The sequence below is a fragment of the Perissodus microlepis genome, chromosome 13, assembly GCF_051167445.1.
Source record: "Perissodus microlepis isolate ML-2025 ecotype Zambia chromosome 13, ASM5116744v1, whole genome shotgun sequence".
NCBI classification, from domain to species: Eukaryota; Metazoa; Chordata; class Actinopteri; order Cichliformes; family Cichlidae; genus Perissodus; species Perissodus microlepis.
The window spans coordinates 14,898,335-14,923,915 of NC_140473.1; the positions used below are offsets into that span (position 1 = coordinate 14,898,335).

The 25,581-nt window shown below is 41.1% G+C and overlaps 2 protein-coding genes across 3 annotated transcripts; one reads left to right on the forward strand and one right to left on the reverse strand.

Moving 5' to 3' along the window:
- The first annotated feature begins 2,250 nt into the window (after positions 1 to 2,250).
- Positions 2,251 to 15,671, forward strand: prom2 (prominin 2). Of its 2 annotated transcripts, XM_084947830.1 has the most exons (24): positions 3,295 to 4,274; positions 5,081 to 5,392; positions 6,459 to 6,523; positions 6,786 to 6,991; positions 7,163 to 7,283; positions 7,712 to 7,775; positions 7,899 to 7,988; positions 9,709 to 9,905; positions 10,348 to 10,422; positions 10,948 to 11,011; positions 11,127 to 11,283; positions 11,370 to 11,522; positions 11,602 to 11,725; positions 11,810 to 11,898; positions 12,512 to 12,596; positions 12,731 to 12,874; positions 12,963 to 13,031; positions 13,117 to 13,209; positions 13,323 to 13,376; positions 13,507 to 13,587; positions 14,200 to 14,268; positions 14,383 to 14,472; positions 14,611 to 14,723; positions 14,830 to 15,671. In XM_084947830.1, the coding sequence occupies exons 2-24, from the start codon at positions 5,158 to 5,160 to the stop codon at positions 14,876 to 14,878; spliced, it is 2,487 nt and encodes an 828-aa protein (XP_084803956.1). In that variant the 5' UTR covers positions 3,295 to 4,274; positions 5,081 to 5,157; the 3' UTR covers positions 14,879 to 15,671. The 2 variants fall into 2 exon arrangements, with proteins under 2 accessions (XP_084803957.1, XP_084803956.1); XM_084947831.1 differs by lacking the exons at positions 14,383 to 14,472; positions 14,611 to 14,723; positions 14,830 to 15,671 and adding an exon at positions 2,251 to 2,513 and having other exon boundaries at positions 4,130 to 4,274; positions 13,507 to 14,266.
- A 3,736-nt stretch (positions 15,672 to 19,407) lies between these two features.
- hps6 (HPS6 biogenesis of lysosomal organelles complex 2 subunit 3) lies at positions 19,408 to 25,107 on the reverse strand. Its single transcript, XM_084947828.1, has one exon. The coding sequence runs from the start codon at positions 24,752 to 24,754 to the stop codon at positions 21,962 to 21,964; it is 2,793 nt and encodes a 930-aa protein (XP_084803954.1). The 5' UTR covers positions 24,755 to 25,107; the 3' UTR covers positions 19,408 to 21,961.
- Between the last annotated feature and the right edge of the window lie 474 nt (positions 25,108 to 25,581).

Genomic DNA, 25,581 nt, shown 5'->3' on the forward strand with positions numbered 1-25,581 from the left:
TTCTGTTTAGGTTGAACCCACCTGTACAATATTCATGATGATATATGGAGGAATTTGTGGGGCTGCTGAGTCAGTTAATGCCAACGGAGGTCATTCTGTTGTGTTTCTTACGGAGATGCAGTTTGCACATCGTTCTGTTGGCTCAGTATTATCGAGGAGGAATTTAAATGCCATCGAGGGTGTGGAAACGTCAGGTGTATTTGAAAACCAGTAAATGGCAACGGTGACAGAAATTGTTGACCTCCAAGTCATCCAGTTGTATGCCTCAAGTTCCTTAGATGCTGGAAATGTGCCACAATGGTGCGACCTTTATTGAAATTTAATAGGATTGACCAAAACCTTTTAATTATAATACTTATGGTCTTATTTTTAGGCTATTTGATGTCTGTTTTTCAGATAAATGTTAATATCTGAGAGATGAGTTTAACAAAAAAGGAAGGTTGACCACTGACATTGGATCTTACCCTTGGGGAAGTCGGTCTTAAAGCTGTGGTGTCAGGGTTTGCAGAGAAATAGGGAAAAAGTTGCCTGACAGCATCACCCAGATGCCAGCTAACAGCTGTTGCATGGTAATTTGTAGACTGTCCAGCAGGGGTCTCACAGAGCACATGAGTGCGCAGCCTGCCAGAAATTCCTCCATAGATTTTGGCTGAAAAGCCATCTGTAAATCTACACTAGGCTGCAGGCTATTGTGTTGAAATCCTTATTCATCGTCTCCAGCACCCCTAGTCTACTTTTGTGGTGTTTCAGTTCAGCAGGCAGACACAGAATTGAATCTAGGAGCAACTTATCAACACCCTGTGTTTTCTGTTTGGGAAATATAAGGGTGTATGAGACAGAGATGAAATGGCAATGCACCCGCAGCTGGCTCCTGTAGCACCTCATCATGGGGGTGGTTTTATATCTATATTTTTTTGCCAGGTTTCTGTCATTGATAATTCATGTATGGTATCAATAAAGATGAATTTTCACGGAAAAATGTGGTTGTCTTTATTGCTGGCGATAGAGGAAGCTCTTTGGCGTTTTGTCACACATAGGTGACCGCACCCACAGCAAATCATCTGCAGCCATCTCATCTCACCGTGTCCCTTACATGCTCCCCGTCTGTCACACCAGCTCTGCATATCCGCCATAAATGTTCTCTGTGGTCTTTCCCTTTTTTCCCCTCAGTTGCAGCTCTAGTGTCAACATACTTTTTTTCCAATATCCACCATCCCTCTGTCTCAGCCTTGCCTCTCTGTTTGTCTCCAAACCACTTGACCTGATCTTATTTTCTTCAACTTTGCCATCTCCAGCTCATCCTCCTGTCTTGTTAGTGTCACTTTTGCTGCTATCCTCCTTTCACAAGTCAACACAAACCCTCCATGGCTTTGGATGGGTGACCCCAGGTATTTAAACTCATCTGCTTTCACTACCTGTGCTCCTCGTTTCTTCATCGTTACACCTTTCTCCTTCTAATTCACACCCATGTGTTCAATCTTGCTTCTTAGTCATTCCTCTTCTCTCAGGAACTACTACTCTCACTACATACCCTCTGGAGACTCCTGCCTGACCTCATCTGTCAGCCTGTCCATCACCATCAAACAAGAAGGGGCTCAGAGCTGATTCCAGATGTAATCCTTGCCCCACCTCGAGCCCGTCTGTCACTCCTACCATACACCTCACCACTAACTCCCTGCCCTCGTACATGTTGTGCACCACATACTTCTCTGCCACTCTTGACTTCCTCATGCAGTACCACAGTTCCTGTCTTGGCACCCTTTTACATGCTCTTTCTCTACATCCACTAATGCACTAATACTCCCTCTGATGTTTCTCTATACTTCCCCATTAAAGATTTTTCAAGCAAACATCACGTCTGTAGAGCTGTTTCTTGGCATAAAGCCTTACTGCTGCTCACTGATCACCTCTCTTCATAACTTGCCTTCAACAACTTCTTCTCACAACTTCCTGTTTTGTTTTGGGTTTTTTTATTGGCTGTATACCTGCTGCGTTGCATGTTGGAGAATCACCCACAACAAATAATAACTTCCTCAAAGGAGGATTTATTTTCCTCATTTACAGTTTTTGTTGTTGTGCTTTGGAAGAGTTCCTTTGCATGATGTACAGTTCAATATAATCCTTATTCATCTTACATAGCTGCCCTTTAGTTAATCCACTGTCTGAAATTAAAAAAAAAAGAAAAAAAAGAATCAAAATGTTTGTTTCCTTCAAACCTACCATCTTGCCTACTTTCTCCTGACTGTCTGCCCTTGGTAAACATGAGATTTGAACAGCAGGTGGGTGCGGTCCACTATTGTTTATTCACAGGTTATGGATATGTAAAATCTCTCTGTGGTAATACATACTCTTTAAAATCACTAGCCTCTGGAAAGAAAATTAACGTACAGACGAGCAGAATGGGTGCACAAGAGTTTTCTTGCTGAGACAGTGTGAAGACCAATATGAACAAGACACAGCAGCACTTGTTTTGAGTTTATAAATGCCAGATTATCCAAGCTGCATTTCCTGAGGTGAGTCATCTCTTTTTTTTCCCATTTTAAAAGAACTTCTTCACTATTTCTTGGCAAAAAAAAAAAGGGGGGAATAAAAACGATGAATGCTGTCTGATGGCAGAAATTGTCAAAGTCTGTGTGGCTTTTATGTATATGTAGCCATAGTTACCCATAGGTTACCAATTAAGTAAAGATCGGCGCATGTCTTTGTTATTGATAACTGGCAGAAAATAAACTTAAGATACTGTAAAACAGGTTAAATGGAGAGTGTTGATTACATATTTAATTTTTTAAAGTACATTCAGTTTTGTCGCAATTTATCCTGAGCTAACAAAAACTTCTTTAGTCACCAAATCACCCCAATGTTCACAAGCTGAAAGGAGAAGAAGGATCATGAGCACTGACATAATAAACAGGATGAGTCACTGGTGTTGCCTTAAGGATTTTATCATTCACTGACTTCTTGCTGGTAAATGGAACATGCTGCCCTTATTGATGAAAAGTACTGTTATGTTGTTAATCTGCCCTCTTAGTTCTTGTTTAATCGAGAATTACATGACCTGTGATGTTATTTCAAGAGCACACAATTATTAAGGACAATCAGCAAGTCAAAGCACTGCAAGGTCTTGATGTCCTTCTTGTATAGAAGCTACCTGACAGGGTCATAAACCGGAAAACCTAAAATTTTAGGTTATAGTAAAACACCTATAAGCAATCAGCAAATGATTGTTGACGTTTGACAGAAACTCTTTGAATTCTGTTTGCATTATGGAAATTAAATGCATTCCTATTTTACAATCCTTTCTTCGTTCCATGAATGCACCTTCTAAACAAGAAATACCCACCTCAGAAAGGTTACGCTTTGTTACACAGAGAGGGAAATGTTTTTCCTGCAAAATGTTTTAGAAAACGCTGTTGATTCTTTCCATGCAAAAATGTTAACAGTATGATCACAGTGGGGAATTCTACCCATGCAGGTGTGTAGTGGGACTTCCTTCTTGTGCAACTGTAAATAGTTTGTTGTCAAGTGTTGCTCAGTCTGTGTAAAAATTGTCCTGTCTTGACTTGTTGCTAACTGAAGACACAGTATCTTTTGACCAAAGTGAAAGTAATTTGTCAGCTGCTGTCATTAATTTGCTCGATGTTGAAATATTTTGGAGAATTTATTGGCAGGCTTTAGTCATTTTTCTTTCTTATCTCAAGCATGTCCTTTCCATCTTCCCCTACATGTTTGGGCTTTGCCCTTGCTTCCATTAAAGCCACACCTTGCGGTTCATATTGCAGATGTGAACTGACTCACTTGGGAGTGAACTTGGGTCGACGATGACTTTCTGTGATAAATAGTTTCCTAATTTTAACACATTTTCTTGAAATCGATTTTGTTTTGTTGGTTTCTTTAGTTTTTCGCCTGTCTAGGCGCCACAAATTTAACTACAACTATACATGTTAAGAAAACATTTCCAAAACAAACAAGTCTGACATCCCTTACATGCATTTGAGAATACAGGAAACAAAATTAGCAAAATCTATTTTGTTTACCCCTTTTATGACTCCTCCTTCCCCCTGACACACCACGCGTCGACCCTCCCTTTATCCCTCCTTCAGTCTATAATTTTACCTCCCTCTCTTCTCAGTGCCAGTTCTCTGCAAGTCAGCACACAGTCCACTTGATAACAAGACTGAGCATATCACATTTCTTTTGTGGGATTGGAGCGTCTCCTACTAATTCACCAGAGACTAGAGCAGCTCCTCGGTCCTTCAACGCTCAAGCCAAGAAAGGTATGTTTTCCAAATGACAAGATCCAAATGATCTCTCTTTGTCTTCTGCTTCCACACTCGGCTTCACTTTACGCTTCTGTTACTTCATGATTTTTACTCTCTTCACTTTGACCGCACTTTGTTCACATTCTTACCTCAGCTGCTGTTTAGACGTGGAGGACATGCTCAAACTCTTCCCAGCTGAGTGTCAGTATGTAAGGCAAATATCAGCAGACTGATAAAAGTGACGCATTTTAGAACGGGAAAAGAGAACTTTGTATTATCACGATAATATAATTTGCTTAAAAGAGCTCCACCTTTACAAACATTACAGTCATATTCAAGTGTTGCATGTGAGTTTCGTGCATTGAAAATTGTCTCCTGCTATGAATGACAAACATGGTTTAGGGTTAAACAGCAAGGATAAGTCACATACCTATTTGTGTGTTTACACTATAAACATAGCAGGGACCGATTCCATGAAAGTATTCAGGCTTCATCTAATTTTTACCAACTTTTCCTGTGATTATGAAGGTCACTCCTTTGGGTCACAATTGAGGGTCTCTCGATAAGTATAGAATAACACAGAATCCTAAAGGGCACTGTTCTTATCAGAGACCTACATGCGCTGTATTCAGATTTCCCATTTTACAAAATGCCAGCAGTGTTTTTTTGCTTTCCCATTTCCTGGCTGTAACAAACTGTTCTGTTGTCTCTTTGTCTGTGTGACTCAGTCTGTGGCTTTATGCGTCTCTTCTTCAGTCTCTAATTTTTCTGCCTTGTGCGGATGCACCATGGTTTTATCAGTTTCATTGTGTTGTTTTCAGATGCTTCAAGGAAGAGCTTGTGCCATGAGTTGAGCTCTCTGTGGACCTGCCTTCTCCGACTGCTTTCACCTGCAAACATGGGGTTATACGGGAACATGGGGAACTTGTGCGGAGTAGTAGGAGTGGTGCTGCTCGGGCTCAGCCTCACCCAGCCTGTCCTTTCTCAAACTAGCTGTAAAGCAGATGTGGCCCCACAGAATTTTACCCAGCCTCACTACCACAATACAGCCAAAAATAATTCAAAAACAGGCTTTATGTCAGCCATAGTCCAATCCTTTCTCCACACAGTTGAGCCAAACGCCTTTTCTTCAGGTCAGTATCACCACCGACCTTTACTGCCTTACTTCTTCATGTAGCAACATGTCGAGCTACACACGCACAGAGCAGACAGGAAATATTCAAATCACAATAAAATCCTTTGGCTTTCATGTTCTGCATGTCGCAAAATTTCCCTGTTTGATTAAAGGTGAGACACTATTACCCTGCACTCCTGCTCTGTGCTACGAAGAAACTAGACAAAAACATGATGGAATTGGTTAATCAGTAAGAAGTTAATGGGCATTCTTGCATTTTGCAGAGTGAATATTTAACCTTTAGGTGCTCTGTTGTTTGTAAGGTCCCGTATCCTGGCTCAGACGTGTGCGTGTCACATCTATTGTCTGTCCAATTGCTCCATAAACCTGTGTAATAGTTTCTATATAGTATTGATTTATGAAAAGAAGGCACGTTTACACGAAAGCCTGCCTTTCACCAGTTCAGACTGAATTTAAAAGCGACGATTGTCAGTATTAGTATTAGATATGTTTGAGTAGATTTCGCACAATGACCACTTTAATCATTTATAAAGAGTCCGCTGATTTTTCCATCCTCATGAGGTCACCAGTGCTTAAACAAACAGCGTTTCATAAAAAAATAATAATATAATGTTACGAGAAGGATAAAATGCTGAACAGCGTTCTTACTTAGGAAAAAGCGATTAAGCCAGTGGTTATCAATTGGCAAATGTTTTATATATATATAAAAAAAAAAAGCAAATTCATTTCAACACACTAAAGGACATTTAACATTTATCTGGTCTCCTGATCGACATGTCTTCTCAGTCACCTGTGCCTGCTGTTGTCCCTGTCAGACATTAAATGATAGGTTTTGTATTGTTGTTTTTGGTATCTAATGTTTCCTGAAAGCTAGACTGGTTTCCTGGTCACGGCAAGATGCAAGGTGTCAGGTTTCCACTTTTACAATGAGAAAGAATAAACGCTTGTGCTGAGCGAAAGACATATTGTCCTTCTAGCCTTTGTACAAATTGTGTGGATGACTAGGACAGAAACCAGCAGCATAGATTTGTATTGGCCACTCATGTACTTTAATTTCTTTCCAGATTTGGTGGTCACGGTAGTCAAAGAGTTCCAACGTGGGCTGCCAGATCAAGCAACCATCAAAGAAGTAAGTCAGTGTACATGATTTCCACATATTTTACTGTAAACAGGAACATTAAATGTACTAAAGCTCTTTGATCCACTTGATTGTGGACTGTCACCACAGTAAAGTAAATCCACAGTGTACTGATGTCTCACAGGTATTTGACGTCACAGCTGGCCACAAAGAACTGCTGCAGTTCTGCCGTCTTGGCTTTGAAACTGATATTTGTGACACCTTAACGCTAATACATATCGTTTGTATGTGTGTGGGCATGTTACGTGTTCAGATCCTGGTGCACAAAGTGGGTTTCTTGGTGTGTATTGCCATCGGGATCCTGTACATCGTCCTCATGCCCATAGTTGGATTCTTCCTGGCCTGCTGCCGCTGCTGTGGCAACTGTGGTGGGAAGATGTACCAGGAGCAGTCATCCTCCATTCACTGCTGCAGGAAAACGCTCTACTGGTGTGCATTCGTCACCACCATCATTATCTTGTGAGTGTGTGTAGGCTGCTCTTGGGAGTTTTTGACCAGCGTAATGATGATGTGTTATCTGAAATTAGCAGTGAAGACAGCTTGAATGCACACGGCTCACTGCATCGCTCAGATCAACAATACGTTGGTGACATAAATTTAATTGTGTTTGTGTCTGTATGTGTTTTGCAGAGCTGGGAATGTCTGCATGTTCAGAAGTAACGAAGCCTTCAAAGTGAGCGTGGACAAGGGTCCAAGGGAGCTGATAAACACTATTGAAAATATTAACACCTTCCTCACCAATGTGCCTCAGGCAAGAGAACATTTCTGAAATGTGGAAATGCATTGTGACAGCATTTAGTGGTACTGGCTGACTAACTGCTCTTGAACTTTATTCTTAACCGTAAACTGTTTTGTTAGTTCCTGTTACGGATTATTCACAGTAAGTGCTGCTCTCCTGCAATCCGTCTGCAGCTTTTGTGTGAGATGCAAACAGACCTCAGTTTTGAAGTCAGACCACTGATTAAATACCGGCTCCGTTTTCCACATTGTCAATATACTTATCTGAAGTTACAAGAGACTGGGAAAAAGTTGGATGGAAAATGGGGCTGTTTGTTGTTCGTCACTTGCAAAAGCTGCTATGTATGATCAGCCAATGTAATCAGTCATCTCTGTTTGTTGTGTTGTGAACCATATCTTAAGTACACCGTTTGAAATAGTTCGTTTTTACTCCATTTCCAGCAAATTAACAGTGTTGTGGACGAGAGCAGCAAAACTGTGGATGAGGTTAAAAAAAACCTGAAAGGTAAGAAAAAGGAACTAACAATGAAAGAGCAGAGGAACAACTATTGTACAACCAAACTGCTGCAATACATTTCCCACCCTTGTCACATGTTTAACCATTTCAAAACATGTTTTTCTGTCTTAGACATCGGAATCCAGTTGGGATCAGCGATCCAGAGTAAATTCAACGGTACCCTGCACAGAGCGTTGCGCTCCGTTAAACTTCTGGATCAAGGTATGAGCCATATCTGCATGCTGAGTCCTGCATCAGTGTGATAATGAAAGTTTAAGTGTAGATACCTGTCATGAGATTGGCAATAACAAAGCCACCTCCACCAAAAAACACAGTGTACAGTTTACTGTAAATGCTTTTCACCTTGACATCCCTTTTATCTAGTTTTCCCTTAAACCTTTGCATTTGCTTTATTTACTTAGTTAGCTTTTTTAGTTTCTTTTTTTTAGCTAAGAAAAAAACAGACACAGAAGTACAGAAACAACAGTGCAAGTGCAATGCTTTGACTAGCTAAAAGAATTATGTTACATATAAGGTTGTTATAGTGAACCAAAACTAAACTAAAAACTAAAACTAGCTGTGAAACTAGCTTTTAAAAGGTTTTTATTGTAATACTTGTACTGATTTTCCTAAAGCTTAACCCTGACAAATGCCCCTCATAGAGAAATAATTCAAAAGATTAAAGCTAACACCGAAACTAATAAAAAAGGAGAAAGATGCCCTGGAAACTAACTGACACCAAAGAAAGTGAAAAACAAAAATTCAAAAGGAAATCAAAATAAAAACTAATTAGATAACACAAAAGTATAATAATTCTGGTTACATACTGATTTACAGGCTGACATTTTGAAACTTGGACAGTCGCGAGGGAGCCACACCCAAAAGCGTACCCTGCATACAATTAAAAAAAAATCTGTCCTATTAACTCTAAATTGGTTGAACAAAAAAATATCAAATATTATGTGAGACTTCTCACATTTTTGCAAGGAATTAGGAAACTGGAAAGTTTTCTCATAGGATTTCACACAATCTCACTTCTTTTTGAAACGAGAAACATCGCCCCCTGCTGGTCATTAGAATTCTGGCTCAAGGCACTTCCTTACTAACTTCACTTTTTAGACTCAGAGATTATAGGTTAAAAGCTGTGAATTTCCCAATCATACTGCTTTAACCCTCATATGAACTCTAATGATGTGCGTCTGCTGACAGTTTGGGTTAAAAAAGCATCAAAACTAGTAAATAATCATATTTGGAACACAGTATACAGTATATAATAGTGTCTGGAGTGTTCCTCAGTCAGCTTATTCTTTGTTCGAAACCTTTATAGTTTATCTAAAGCATCTACATCAAAATCTCTTGTGGCTTTCAACAAGCAGCAGTGGTGAAGGGTTATCCTATAAAGCTGAAACCTAAGCTATGGACATTCCGGTTCTCAGCAGCTCATTTGATCAGACTCTTTGTATTAAAAACATTTCCAGGATGTCAGCTCAGAGACACGGAGGCTCTGAATAGTATAAGGAACCTACATATGTTTGTTTATTAATTTATAATCGTTTAATTTTAGTATATTAGTCTAGACACAGGAATATTCTCTTTTAAGGATCCACCTTTTCACTATGGGAATTTCAGCATTTCTTTTTAGCAGAAGCAGCTGAATCATTTGTTGACACACTTCTTTACAGAGCACATCCACTCTTAAAGTAACAGAGAGCAGGCTTAGTGCAGGATTGTAAAAAGAGGGTGGGTAAACAAATGTTCCTGTTGTTCATTGACTTGGCTTATGTGAGAATTTCCCATGAATTTTAGCTTCTTATATAGCTTTTACATTCAAAGGAAGGTAGCAGGGACACCCCCATATAAAAACAGCCTTAGATGAATATTTATGTAGTGTATAAACACACACATAGAGACTAATATTTGTGCATTTGATTCATACGAGCAGAGATTCAAAATACCAGCCGTCAACTGAAGACGTTGAACTCGTCTTTGGTCCGACTGCAGTCCAGCGCAGACCGCGTCCAGGCCAATATCACTGCTGTGAAAAACAGCATCAATCAGACTTTATCCGATTCAAGATGCCAGAACTGTACCACACTAAGCCAAGTACTACAGTCACTAACAGTGGATACCACCATTGATGTAAGTACAGAGTTTGTGTTAACAAGATGACTCATTCCTGCTTTGTTGTTTCTTTCTGAATGGATGAATTGGTTCTGATTGACAAAGGCAAAAAAAGAAATAGCTTCTGAATGTCATTCAAGGAAAACACGAGTCAGGTTCGACTGATTAACAGACAAAGAATCAGCCCTGTTAGTGGGTTTTATAATATATTATAATGAAGAACCAGGAAGAATCATTTTATGCAATCAAACACTGTCTGATGTCGGCCGAGACAATGTGGCACATGATCATTTATGACTTTGTCTGAACAGCTGATCTGTCCTCTGTCCATCTGCTCCATGACACAAATGTTGGTTTTGCTGCAGTTTGCTGCCACCTTGTGTTAGTTTGAGGTCTGACATGTTGTTGCTGATTAAAAAAAAAAAGGTTTGTTGTTTGTGTCTGTCATTGTTCTCTCTAGACTCGCGGCTTGAGCAAGTTTCAGTCCGCAGTGGATAAAGCCAACCAAGCTAATCTCACATCCCAAACCAACAAGGTGAGTGACATCTGCAGACAGAACAGCCTCAGAGAACACATCTGTTTTTCTCATGAGAAATGTCAGTGTTCCCAGCACACAGGCACACTGGTATTGTCTGGTCTTTGAAGGCTCACAAGGGAGTCTTGAAACAGTGAAATAGGATAAAGGGGCCTTCAGATACATTGTTATGCCTATTATTTCCTATGGTTTGCGCCATGCGATGAAAGACTTGCTGTTGCATTGAGCAAAGGGCAGTGCTGGGGTGCTGTGATGTACATTTGCGTGACCAATAGAAACAAGAATTTGGGGCATTTGCTCAGCTGAGTGTTTCATACATTGCGCACAAAAGGAAAAGAAGCCAGAGGGTGCCTTACAGACACTATACAGACACTAGATCTTCACATGCAAGCACATGCAAAGACTGTAGTTTTGAGGATTTTGAAGATTGACTTTTTCACTGAAAGAAAGGCAAATTCAATATTCACATCATTTTTAATGGAGGCATGTTAACAATATATTTAAACTATTTACATGATAACTCAGGTGGAGGAGTATTTCAAAAACATCCCCCAGACGGTGAACAATGAAACCAACAATATAGTTCAAAGTGAGTAAATGCTGCAACTGTTGTAACAGTAACAAACTTTCTGAACTAACTTCATTTTCTAAATATGTGTACTGCATGTGTTTGTGTGCATTACTGAGCTTGTGTGTTTTATTAGGCAGCACCAAACAGCTGGACAGCATAAAAACACAAATCAGTCAGTTTAAAAATGACTTCCCTTTATCTGCGCTGACGGATGTGTCTAGGACACTGAACACAACACAAACTGAAATCAAGAAGATCTTGCCACAAATCAACGACGCCGAGTTTATCAGGTAAGAACCCCTGAAGTGCAAACTTGCTGTGTAATCAGTGGCAGAAATACCCACAACTCAGTCATCATGTGTGCATACTTCTTCAGATGGAGCGTGTGTGTGACCCTATGCTGTGTGGTCCTCCTGGTTGTGGTGTGCAACGTCCTGGGTTTGGTCCTGGGCCCTCTGGGTCTGAAACCAAAAGAAGACCCTATGAAGCGCTCCTGCACAGCGAACTGTGGAGGCATCTTCCTCATGATGTGAGTACTGGCTTTGAATGTTGGTTTCATGCCCAGGGGCCTGGTTCTTCTCTGACCTCTGACCTGGATGTATTTGCAGGAGTGCAGGTTTCAGCTTCCTCTTCTCCTGGCTGTTCATGATTGTAGTGATAATACTTTTCTTGGTGGGTGAAAATGTTTACACACTGGTCTGCCGACCCTGGAACAATGGACAACTGCTAAAGGTAGCGATATACACTCACACATGTACCTGCAGATACATGTACAGTGTATGTATATATATGTATGCTCTTCTCTTCTGTTCACAGTTAGTTGATAGTTCTGGCTTGATTCCATTGCCGCAAATAACTTTGTCTTCAGGAATGAAAATGAACATCAGTATCTCTGATATCTACAGGTATGTAATGCCAGATATACATGTTCCATGTAGTTTTTTAAAAAATGCTTAAGCAATAGAGCTAAAAATAAAAAAAACATTATGAAATGATTGGAGTCAGTAAAAACTGCAAACTGTGGATCTTGAGAAAAACGTTGGGATGTATGAATAATGCACAATAAGCAAAATTTTGAAATACAGTAAATTTCCTTCTAATGTCATAATATCAGAGTTAGAGTCTGTGCACTTAAAACAACTAATGTTATTGATGCTGTTCTAAAAATACTCAGCTCCTACTCCAGAAAATCTGAGGTATCAGAAAAGAATCTGTTCCAGTCGTAATAGCACCGTGACTCAAAATGGGAAACTGTGTGTTTAAATGGGCGTAATTCATGAAAATCGTTTTGAAAACCCTGTGGCGCTTCAATCGCATATTGACTGTTTTATTTAAACACAGTAGTTGTGTACAGAGTCAAAATAATGTGTCGTTGGCAGTACTACACATTTAGCCCGGTCCCCCAAACATATCTATCTGTTTAGGAAAATGAATTCAAATGTGCTTCTTTAAAACTTTCATTCTGATTAGCAACTGTATGAAAAAGTTACACTTGATGCATTTGTTGTTTTTTTTCAGAAACTGTGAGGAAAACCAGGCTCTGTGGACAGCACTCAATTTGTCCCAAATCATAGACCTTGGCAACCTGCTAAACGTGTCAAAAGTGAGCTTCCTTGCCACCCTTTCAAACAAATGAAGACAACCCTATGTGAATTAAGCATACCAGATTGTTTTCTTATGCTGACTGGATCAAAATGATGAAATACATTTTTTCTCTCTCTCCCTGGTCACCCGCAGTACACAGGAAGTGTCCAACAGGACTTTGAGAACACAAATATCTCTCTGCCCTCGGTCGCTTTTCTGAGTGATGACATTAAAAACCAATTACAAGATATCTCCACTGAAGCTAAAAAATTTGATTTCACTGCTATCATGCAGCAGGTATGCCTTTTGTTGTGTGGATCATTAACGGTCATTAGATGATTGTGTGTGTACATGTTAAAGTAATCTTATTACTTATCTCCCTCAGATGAACGCCATTTCCAGCATCAATCTGAATACAACAGCAAATAACCTCAATAGTTTAGCTGATGCTCAAGTGAGTGGAATCTTTTACACTTTATTACAAACTAATGTGACTTTGATTTATGTCCTAACCAAACCAACCTCTGGCCTGTTTGTAGCCTGATCCTGATATTAAACAACAATTCAAAAATGAGGCTAATATTGTCAGGATGATCCAGGCTGACATAGACACAAATATCAAGCCACAGCTGGTAAGTTCTGTCCTTCCTTTCTTTCTCTCCTTATCTCCTTTTTCTGGGAGTTGTTTTATTCTTTTGTTGGTTATCGGAATTTAAAAAGAGAAATCGACTGCTTTTGCCCATAGACAAATGTGAATTCAAGCCTCAAGGGCCTTCAAACCACTACAGACAAAGTCAATGTGAGTATGCCCTGAGCAGTCAAACGCAGAACTCATTCTCTCTATTTTTTCATTCTCATCCTCTTATTTGTTTTAAATTTATTTTTCATGTATTTATTTTTTCTCATGCTTGCCTTTTTGGCTCTTTCAGGGAACGGTGGAGGAGGTGCTGAGCAATGTGCAAGCAGCACAAGACTTTCTCAAAACAAATGCAACTCGAATTGTAAAGAATGTGAGTAGAGGCACGAGTCACATGAGCTGGAAGAAAAGTGCTCCATGTGGTCGGTCAGTTATTTAGCCACTGGCAACAGGGGGGAGGAGGTGCAGTGAGTATTGATGTGCTGCTTGTAGTGGAAGCAATGTGCTTACTAGTTCCACAACCACATGGGTTAGGGTGGACATAGCAACTCGTTGCCTTGAAGATTATTTCTAAGCGCCGTCTTTTGTCATGTGAAAGTTGTCTTAGGAGCCTTAAAAACAAAAACGGTTGCTTTCACTGTGTCATAGAAGAAGGTTTAAAAAAATAGCCCAAACTAGCCCTGCAGAAACCACATTTGCTTCCTACCTGAGTAAATCAGCGACACTGGCCTTCAGTTTAAGAGATAAGGCTGACACTGTTATAATTATCATCTGTTATCTGTAAATATCAGCTGACTTCCCTAAACTACCTGTCGCAGTCAGTTTAAAGTCTGCCCTTCTCCACTGAGGACAAATTCTGAAGAAAAAAACCCGTTCAGGGCTATTTCCATCACAGTATGATGGACCCACTGATCCCTCATGACCTGTCAGTGTAAAGAAGGGAGAAAACACGAGGAACTGACCCCATTTTTTTGTGCCCACCTAGGAAAGCAAAACATTTCTGGACTGTCAGCTGCGTTACTTCATTGCTTACACTGACTGGGCCAAACTCATGGTAAAGTCTAACCCAATCTTTGCCTGTACTTGTTGAAATAAATGCCCTGTGCTTGTACAGGTGCCGGAGCTTACCTTTTCTAGTGTTAGTAATCTGTATGCAATCTTTCCTCAGATCACGCAGCAGGTGGGCCGCTGTGGGCCGGTGGCAGGAGCTTTAGACTCCGTTGATGTCATTGTCTGTGCATACATGGTGGAATCTCTGGTGAGGATCACATCTTCCACCTAGCAAAATACACCCTGAAGAGGAATATAAATTTAACACAACTAAACTTTCATTTGCTGTTTTTGTTTGTATTTGTATGAAGCCTGCATGGTCTTAAGCTGTCTGTTCTCTCTTCAGAATGCCTTCTGGTTCAGTTTGGGATGGTGCATAATGTTCTTCATCCCCGGCATCATCTTTTCTATCAAGCTGGCCAAGTACTACAGGAGAATGAAGGAATCGGATTTCTTTGAGTAAGAAAAAAAAAAGCTAAGAAAATGCACGGGTCAAAATGACGTGACAGATTAATTTAACGGCGGTTGTATGCGTCTGACTTTGACTCTTCATGTCTCTTTTCAGAAACCACATTGCCGTGAACCACATCCCGCGGGCGCAGATGAAACAGTGAGAAAGATGGCATTCTTGCAGAGCTGCTTTAAAAGACTGTAGGCGCAAATGTTGCTTTGCTTTAGAAACTAAAAACATATGGTGCACTCAGGCACAGATGTGGCATATTGTCACTCTGATGAAAAGTCTGAAAAATCCAGTTTTCACCACAAGGTGGAAACTCAAAAGCAACTTATGAAATGTCCTACACTGCATATACAATAATGTTTCACACGGCGTCTTTAAAATAACTCAGGGGTACACAGGGCATAAGGGAAACTGCAGGGATTGTTTTTAGAGTTTTTATAGCTTTTTCAAGTTTTTATACAGGTTTCATATGCATTTCATATGTGAACAGAGCTGCTTTATACATTTGCATGAATGCTGGTGTGCAGTTTGCTCCATGAATGTGACTCTAACGTGTGCCTAATCATTTCTAACTCAGTTATTAATTGTAACTGAACTAATGCTGAATATTAAAACCACAACACTTATGTTTTTGCTAACTACACAGAACCACTACATTTTTTGTTTTGTTAACATTATGTTGCTGTAAACTGATTTTGAGAGATGTTTTGAATTTATGCTGATCTATAGATAGATGTAGATTTATGGATTTGTAATCGATACTGTTGCTACACAGCACTTTATATCATCTGTTCTGCTCGAACATGATTCAACCATAGCTAATGTTTCTATAAACTGCTAGTTTAACAAGTTTTCTTTTCTTTTCTTTTTTTTTTTACTGGTCTTTATGTTTATGCTGACTTATTTGACTCTCTTCACAAACAATTAAAAAACAAAACAACAGATGATATGATCTGATCATATTTACACAGACCCACTGATTATATAGCATTGTGGATTGTTTAGGTTGATGACTGGTGTGTCTTGTGACCATTCGCAGACATCTACTCACTCGTGTGACACAGGATGGATTACCATCAGTGAAACTGGTGTTAATTGGCTGAAAACTAAAATGCTATGGTTTAACTTTCATTTGAAGATGTTAGAAACTGCTCGATTGAGGCTTTTTTTAAGAACAGGAAGTTTTTTTGGCACCTGGACTGAGGTTTAGGGGAGTGAAACAGTGTGATGGCAATGAAGTAACACCAAGCAACAGGAAATATTACAGCAACACTGTATGGGTGTCAAACTTAGTTCATCTAAAGGCCATGTGGAAAATGAGAATATTGGCCACTTCCTGTTTTCTTTCTTCTTTTTTCTTTGCATATTTGCCACACTTGTATGTTTCAGATCAAACAAAATCTAATATTAACCAAAAATAACTGGAGTAAATAGAAAATGCAGTTATAAACGAGGATTTCATTCATTAGGGGAAAGAAATTATTCAAACCTACCTGGTGTTGTGTAAAAAATTAAATGCCTCTCACGTGAAATCACAGATTAACTGTGATTAACCACATTTTTTTGGAAGCTAAGTGCAATGTCACTAACTATAATCACAAAGTAAAAAGGCTAAACGATCAACAAAAATGTAACACATCATGCTGAGAAAAAAACAGTTGAGAAACAAAGTCATTGACATGTATCGATCTTGAAAGAATTACAAACCTGTTTCCGAGACTTTGGGAATCCAGGAAGTCGCAGTGTGTCCCCAAATGGAGAAAACTTGGAATAGTGGTGAACCTTGCCAGGAGTGTCCGGCTCACCAAAATTACTTCAAAAGCTTATCAGCAAATCATTCAGGAGATCACAAAAGAACTAAGAGCAGCATCTAAACAACTGCAGGCCTCAGTTTAACATGAAGGTACATCTCACATTTGCAGAAAACATCCTGATTATCCTCAAGACGTCTGTAACAAAATATCCTGTGGACTGATGAGAAAAGGTGAATTTTGGAAGGCTTCACTTCTGTTCCATGAGAAGTAAGGACTCATCTGCAGATACTGCAAATGCTCAATTGTAGTTATTCGTGCCCAGATGTTAAGTTTAGGGGGCAATGACTTTTTCACACAGGGACAGTTAGGTTTGGATAACCATTTCCCTTAATTATGTAAAATGTTTAATGCTAAAAATTCATGATTATGCCCCCCCCCAAAAAAACCCAAACAAAAAAGCAAAGAGGGAAAATACTTTTTTCACAGCACTGGTAAATCAATTTCAAACTTTTAAGCTTGAATTAAAAGAAACAAATGCTTGTGCAGCTGCATACCTCTTTTTGTATAGATATTTTCTGACGCATTCCCGTCTTGGCGCCTTATGTCTGCTATACATGAATTCAAATATGAAAATGATGATGCAAATCATGTTCTCTGATAACCAGGAATTGGTTAATGGCAGATACACAGACCTTTGTCTCCTTCTACCCAGGGTTTCATCCACAAACTTGTTAGCTCGCAGGTGCTGTTGAGGCCTTACACGGAAGCCTAATTTGAAATGGTAAAGGGATGGGTTTTGAATTTGCAAGCCTTATACTCAAAACTATCCATCCTCTTCTGCTTATCAAATTCATGGTCGCAGGTGGTGTGGTATCCCAGCTACCACACCCTAGACAGGTCAGCAGTCTCTCAAAGGGCTAACACAGACATTTCATTACATGAAAACTTAGGACATAAAAATATGTAGGTTTACAATACCTAAAGGCAGTGAAAACAAAACAACACCCATGACCTGTAGGCCTGTGAGAACAAAAAGGTTTTAAGTCTGGTTTTGAACGTATGCACAGATGTAATTGATCTCAGATCAGCAGACAGACAGCTCCACAGTAACTGAAAGCAGGCTCAGCAGACTGAGATGCGAGGCGAGAACAGTTACAAGATCTGAACCTGATGACCCGATAGGTCTTAAAGGTGATTCTATATTGCACTGAGAGCCAAATAAATGCCTTCAGTACTGAGATAATGTGGTCAGGTTTCCATGTACCTGTAAGGATTCTGGCTGCTGCATTTTGAATAAGCTGAAGACGTCCTACTGATGATTTGAGTCCTGCAAATAGAGCGTTGCTATAATTTCACCTACTTGATATGAACAAATGGACCAATATCTCTAAATTGGTTTATGAAAAGTGGCATCACTGTGCAGAATGATGGACGCTAAGGTTCCTGACTTGCTCACTGTGTTTCAGAGATAAGGATGATAAATATGAACATTTTTTTCACTGCTCAAACTTTCAAATAATGAGATCAGTGTACAGCTTATAATTAAAAACTAAGAGCTCAGCATTTACACTCACTCCAGTTTCTAGGTTTCTGCGTTACGTCAAAGCGGATAGCTACCTTTATCACCTGCTAAAAGGTTTGAAAATGATCAAAAACATTTTACTCCCTGCATACTTCTGATCGTGAAATGTTTTAAAAAGTGCTCTAATGTGGCCATCCCTCTACTGATGCATTCACTTTAGTTGCTCTGCAGGATGCAGTCAGCTGCTCAAAGGCAAGCAAAGGACAGAACAGCAGGGAGAGCCTGCCAGCATCTGTTTAGACGAATTACAGTTTACAGGATGCCATCTATAATTAGAACAAGTGAATCGATGGCATTACAGCACTGGCACCTTGTAATAAGAGACGGTGGAGTCAGCAAAAATCAATTAGATGAAAAAAAGTGACATAAAGTGAAGGAGAAAGACAGGAGGAGGGAAATAATTGGCCGAGGGATGGTAGGTATCATGTTATGCAGGCTCCTGCACCTCCCTCTCCACTGTTTTGACTCCTACTACCCTCTGCGTCTTTAGCACTTTTTTTTTTTTTTTTTTTTTTTTTTTACCTTCACATCCTCATGCGGAAAAACCACCTATTTGCTGTGAGGGACACACATGCACTCTGCGTCCTCGCTTTACTTTTTGCAAGCACTGTAAATGTTTTGTCTCTATTCAGAATGCTTAAACGGAACAAACATTCCTCGTGCAGGCCTTGAATGTGGAAATATTTCAGCATATTTACACACCTAAATACTTCCTCTGTACCACACACACACATACACAAGTGCAGCTGTAAGTGGATTTGCCATGGATGAAAAGGGATACGGTGAAACTCGGTAATGGGGCAGTGGATCAAATGAATCAAATAACTGCGTGTACAGCGTCTGTTTTTCAGGCTGGGTTCAACTGTAAATACAGGTAAAAACATGTAAGGACATACTGGTCTTGACATTTCAATTGTCTGTTGTGTAGCTAACTTGCAAAGCAGCGTCTCACAAGATCACAAGACCATCTGGCATGTTGAGTTCACTCTGCACAAGGGTAAAAAGAATATGCCAACAGATCTAGACAAACCAGAACTACATTAATCTGTGGGAAGGAGAACTTGGCAGGCAGATACCAATGACATGTTTTGGAAAGTGCATTAAAATGACCTGACAGACACACAAATTGTTAACCGCCTGCTGTCTATCACTTCCCTATTCATCACGTAGCAGTATGGCTTAATCTAAAACAAATCAAAACTTTTACAAGATACCAAAGTGCAATCAAAACTCAACGTCAACAACACTGCATGTTACAAGCAGCACGTCTCGCGAGGCTGTTAAAAGAAACCGTATTATTAAAATGCAAATGAGCAGGAAATTACACATAAAACTCTGGACGGCAAATTCATGTTTTATCTTCAGTTTAATAGCATACAGCATCTTTTCATAAATACTTACGCGTTCTTCAACAAATACTGCCTAAAAATTAGCATCACCGAAAGTACAAAGTTGTCACGTGGATGTGAAATTTTGATAGGCCAGTGCAGGAGGAGCCAACAGCAACCTGAAGCAAAGGTTAAGGCGAGTGAATATTAACATCAGAAACAGTCGTGACGTTAGGCTCAGTGGCCTCTGTGGGGAAGTCAGGGAGTTCCCAGTGAATCTGCGACGAGTCGAAACATATCTGTTAGATGAGCTGTGCACGCTTTAACACGTCTGTTAGGTGTGCAGAGCCTGGAATGACTGCCGCTTGATTAAATGGACTTGAGAAAGAAATCAGGAAGCTGTTAGGGGTTAGGGGCAGTAGCCCTTTCACACCAAGACCTGATTAAAGTTTAGAAATGCGTACGTCTTCAAAATATGACTAAGAGTGAAAAGACAGCTCAGCTATGACACTACCCTGTAAATTCGAAGAAGCACCGTAAAAGGCACACAATTTTTTTCTGCAGCATTTAGAGTCTGATTGTCACTGAATACCTAAGACATGTCTGACTTTCTCAAAACCTCACCCAAACAGGACCTTGGTTTATCATTTTAGTAGTCTTCCAAAGATTGGTACATAATAAATAGGCAGAAGAGTGAAATATTATGGACAGAGACTTAACTTTGACTATAACAAGCTTAACAGGCTGCTCCAACAGAAGGCACTAAGCACAACAGCAACACAAATACACACTTGTTTATGGCACTTAATCAGAAAAAACCCCAAAGCAGAGGCACAACCAATACTGACTGTTGTCATATAAAAGTGCAGCTGGTGACAGAGCATAGCCAGCAGTGGCGATAAGACCGAGGGGCTATCATCTCTAATAACATTACCCTCACCGGGTTCATAAAGGAGGACATGCATGACCTTATGCAAGCAGCAGGGTGCCTGTGTGAGTCACAATCTGTCCCACAAGCACTTGAATTTTAACAGAATTACTGCTAAAATTGAATTTAAAGTTGAACTGTGAGTTGCTTTTACTGGGTACTCTGTTTGGTATGTCCAAGGAGTCGGCTGAGAGGGAGCAGAGGAGACAAGATGGAGCCTAGAGTGACCCCCCCCCCAAAAAAAGATGACAGGAATGGAAAAATGGAAGCAAAAGAAAGTCACATAGATTGTTTTGGTTTACAGATGTTACACTATTTGAGTCACTTAAAACCAAACAGAAGCCATCAGCATAAATGTGAAACCAAAAGCCAGTAAAAGAAACCCTGATCGCCTTCCTTCTTCCCTGCTCTGCCAAACCATACCTAGCTTAAAACAACCCACAAAGGTCAGCTTGTCTAAATTCAGACTATTAGATTACTCACTGCATAAACGCACTTGAGCAAGTAAAAGGAAACTATACTCGGCTATAATTAGCCAACATCTATTTTTAAAAAAGGGAACACACCTTTGTATAAAACCCAGCAACAGGAGTTAGTGGCCTTTGTTTTTGCTGTTCTGATATAATACAAGAACATCCGCATTCAGGACTTAATCAGTGCGAAGCTGAGAGCGGGGTGGAGCATAAAGGCAGAGGCAGATGCCATTTTGGCTCAGGAATAACCGGCTCTGTTTCACTGAGCACTTACATACTATATTGTGTTAATACCGCTACTTTTTGATAGGATTCCTATACAGGTTAAAGTTACGCAATGCAAGAACATTCTCATCGACGTGCAGTTAAGGCTGAAAAGATAAATAACACTGTAGATACAGTTTATACACATAAAGAGTAGGGATGCACCGATCCGACTTTTCTTTGAGATATCTGCAGATACAGAGTATCGACAATAAATTATTAAGCTGCACTTGTCACGCAGAGGATTCATTTACTTATATGTAAAGCAACATGAAGCAAATAAACACCTCAGTTACTGAAATGAGACATAAAAACAGGGACTCCTGCCATCCAGGAAACTAAGCTGAATAAACATAAATATCTTAAAAAAAGAAGTATTTTAATATTGTATACAACTAATTTATGTGCAGCTGTTTCATTTCAGCTTCACGTCAAAGTCTCCACTGCATTTTCTCTCCTCTGCTCTTGTGTGGCGAAGGAGACAGACAGGCCAAGTGAAGAAGACGTTAACCGTATTGACCGCAATAAGCTCCTTAGAGCAAAATGTTCATGCGCACAGAAATAAACTGAGATATACACTGATCTGAAATCTTTGCCACAGATGCCCGATCCATCGGATCTGTGCATCCCCATTTAAACACTTAAATTTACCTGCAGTTATTACACTGGTAGGATCTTCAGTAGTCATTTAATATTTTCTAGTAGTCAAATTTCAACAGTTTAAAAACAAAACAAAACAAGAAATACAATCAAATATGATACTACCTGCATTACAGTGATAGTACCTGTAACATTCTGATATTATTCTGTTTTATAATATGATTGTCATCACACTCTGATTTACACTTCGGTCAGATTATGTGTTGAAGAGAGTATAAAGACAGTTTTTGTTCTTCATTCATTCTTCTTCAAACTGTGTTAGCAGGTAGAGCCACCCTCTGCCTTTGAATAGCTGTTCGTGTGCAGGTCTGCTGTTCAGGGGTTTCTGCAAGAAGAGCTGGGCTGATGTTGTTGCACAGATCAGAGTCTGCACTGGGGTCTGTGACACTGCCGCTCTGCTCAGTGGGCTGGCGAGGCAGTGCAGGAGGGGGGAATGACGGTGACTGGAGGATGTCCACGTAGCGCTGGCTAGGCTTGGTCTCCCTCTGCAACACTTTTCTCAGCAGTGGTTTCAATAGCCCAACAGTCACCTGAGTACTGTGGGGGTCTGTGAAAGGAGGAGTAGAAGAAGTTGAACTGGACGCCAGGAAAGAAGAGGAGTGGAAGGGAGTGTTGGGAGAGGGGAGGTTTTTCAGGACCAAGTTCAGGATGGTGGTGACGGTGAAGTCCTCAGGGCAAAGTGTCCACAGCAAGTCCAGGTAGGGATCCAGGTCTCTGTGATGGGCCACCTCGCACAACAAAATAGTGAAAATCTCCTTGTTGAGCAGCGGACTCTGTTTGCAGCACTTCTGGGCCACCTGGGTGACCCGATACCACTGCTTCTTGCTCATGAGGATCCGCAGAGCCTGTAGGATTGCGTTGGGTCTCCCACTCACCAGCAGCAGCTCCACCTCTAGGTCCTGCTGCTGGTCTCTGTCTGGGTTTAAGCTGGACAGGAGGCACAGTGCTCGTTTATATAGTGGCACGTTGCTTTCATTGCAGTCCCCTCCTCTCCCACTGGAAAAACTCCAAGAGGAAGCCGCCAGGCCCAGACCCAACCCCGTTGAGCCCTGCTCCTTCTGGGCGAGCTCGAGGAATCTGGGCAGCCAGCTGGGCTGGAAATGAAAAACTGACCTGCAGAGGAGCTCAAACACAGGCAAGGCAGCTGAGGAAGTGGAGGTTGTAGATTTTCCTTTACAGTTTGTAAAGTAATCGACCTTAAGGCTGTGATTGTGCTTTGGTCCCCCATTGGTTAATGACAGGGAGGCTACAGGGCTGGATGACAGACCAGCACTGAGAACAGTTTTCCACACATCAGGGGGAGCTCTGCTGGACAGAAATCCTTCACCGTTGTAGTGTAGCTGCAGAGCAGACTGCGCCGCCTTCCAACCCTCGGAGGGAAAGATGCTTAAGATGGAGTTGAGGTACAGCAGAGCCTCTTTATCCAGCTCAGGAGACGACAGAAGCCTCAATACTTCTTTCTCAACTAGATTCTCGCACACTGCCTCCACCTCTTTAACACTACCCCTCACTAAAGTCCCCTTCACTTCCTCCAGCGAAACCAGAGCCTTGAGCTCGGCCTCAAGAGAACCCATTAGCTTGTCTTGCCCTGTGATACATCCACCTCCTCCATTCTGGGACAGCTGTGCTCCCTTTTGCTTGAAGCCTGCGCTGAGGTAGCTGAAGAGGATGGAGGCTAAAGAGATGGGAGCCTGGAATCTCCCCCCTTTCTTCAGCGAGTCCACGGTGAGCGGGGTGCTGCTCAGGCTCCTCTGCTGGTAGTATTTACAGGCCTCTTCAAAGACAGCTTCTACCAGGAGGGCTCCAGGATGAATACTCTCCACTGTACTGAAACCAGGAGACTTTATTCTGAAGCTGCAGTCTCTGGAGTCCGTCCCCCTGCTCACCACTACAAAAAGTCCAGTTTCTGAGAGTAGGTGAGGTGTACACATATCTGCCCTGTTTGTATATAATAATGCTTCACTCATCAGCACAATCTTTTCCAGCTCTCTGCCACAGTTCAAGTCTATCAGATGCAGGTTTTGCCCCATAATTAGAGCCAGGGTGTCCTCATACGTACCAAGGCTAGTGTGAGTGCTGTAATTTACCAAACAGTTGTCTTCTAGTTTGTATACTTGCCGCAGGACCCCGTCTTTCTGCAGGAGACAGAGCCAGCCTGTGCTGAGCAGCAGGAGGAGTCCTCCACAGGCTGTGGGTGAGAAGCTGCAGATCTCAGGTGGTTCAAGAGGAGACAAATATCCTAAGCAATCGATTACCAGCTTCATAAAGTCAGACTCTTTAGCTGAAAGCTTTTTAAGGGGGGTGTTTTTACATGTGGTGCTGACTGTAAAGGAGTCATAGCGAGGGGACCAGGAGAGGAAGAATTTGGAGATGTTCAACAGCGGCTTGGATTTCAAGTCAGGAAGAAGGTGCACATATTCCCCTGAGCTGACCACAGTAAAGTCAGGATTATTGTGGAGGGCGATTTTCACCCCTCCCAAGCTGACAGCCGTCTCGTTCACCTCAAAGTCACGTCTGCAAACACAGTATCTCAACTTATTCCTTGTGGCGCTGAGGACAGGGGAGCTTTCTGACGGCGGCCGCTCCTCGCACCAGATGATAAGATTAGAGCAAGCACAGACAGATACCACTTTAGCCCGGGGACTGTTGCACAACTGTGATGTCTGCAGGAGATGCCAGCCAGACTTGCACTCCTGGAACTTCCAAAACTCAACTTTCCCACTTTCATAAACCACTGCCACGACTGCTGCACCGCTGCTGCCGCCGCCGTGATGCTCCAGATAGAAAATATCCACGATGGGCACGTTTACGCACAAATCCAGTTTCTTCTGGTTAGGAGCCAGCTGGGGTCTTTCATACTTGTCAAAAGTCACAAGACTGACCTTAGGCTTGCGGAGGACGACATGGATGTGACGTCCATCTGGGCTCATGCGAACACTGTTTATCTGCTCGTTGTTATTCAGACTGAGTATCTCTGTCAGCTCTTTACCGTGAGAAAAGTCCCCGAAATCTGACAGCTGCTTCAACACCAACCCCGCCATATTTCTCCGTTTCCACACCGAGCAGCTGCCCGTAAATACTTTGCCACAGCGTATTAACTAGCCTGCTAGCTTCTGTGGCACATAATCGGGGTCCAGAGTAGCTAACTGAATGACATCCCGTTAATCTTCATCCTCAAGGTCCGTGCGTGGACAGACGTCCTTCGACAGCCGTCGCCCCCGGTAACGCCATGTCTGTCGACGACAATGAAGGCAAACAATTCGCTAAAACTGACCTCTGGGTAAGTTTTAATGGAGAAAGGCACTCTACTCATTCCACTGCTATGCTAGCGCTCCCCTGACATCACGGGATTGTTAATTTCCGGATACTCGGGCTGTTTTGCATAAGAGGAGGAGCCACGGCTGCAAAGATCGTGAGCGAGCAGGGAGAAGAGCGACAGCAGAGCAAAAGCGATACATATAGTACAAGAAATGGTGACGAGATCCGGTACATACGTTTGGAAACTCTTCTTTAATATTACTGACAGCAGTTAATTAAACTTATTAGAATGTGTTGAATGTGAAAGCTGGAACACACAAACACAAAAACTGTGATACGTACTGCTTATGTCTATGGAATAAGAAGTGTAACTTTAGTTATTGTACTTGTTTCGTCTTATTTTGTTACGTTATGTTATACATATTGATATCACCCAGTAGCCTGTGCAGTCTTATTATATGACTTTACTCTGAATTTATTGTATTATTAATTACTTCAATTAATCACTTCAATATTTTTATAACACAGGGGTGGGCAATTAATTTCCCCAAGTATCTATCTATCTATCTATCTATCTATCTATCTATCTATCTATCTATCTATCTATCTA

Excerpts from the sequence above, each read along its gene's own strand:
- prom2 (XM_084947830.1), top strand. The coding sequence starts at position 5,158 with ATGGGGTTATACGGGAACATGGGGAACTTGTGCGGAGTAGTAGGAGTG. Across the intron at positions 6,524-6,785 it reads ATCAAGCAACCATCAAAGAA|ATCCTGGTGCACAAAGTGGG; the intron begins GTAAGTCAGTGT and ends TTACGTGTTCAG. Across the intron at positions 11,726-11,809 it reads ACAATGGACAACTGCTAAAG|TTAGTTGATAGTTCTGGCTT; the intron begins GTAGCGATATAC and ends TTCTGTTCACAG.
- hps6 (XM_084947828.1), bottom strand. The coding sequence starts at position 24,754 with ATGGCGGGGTTGGTGTTGAAGCAGCTGTCAGATTTCGGGGACTTTTCT.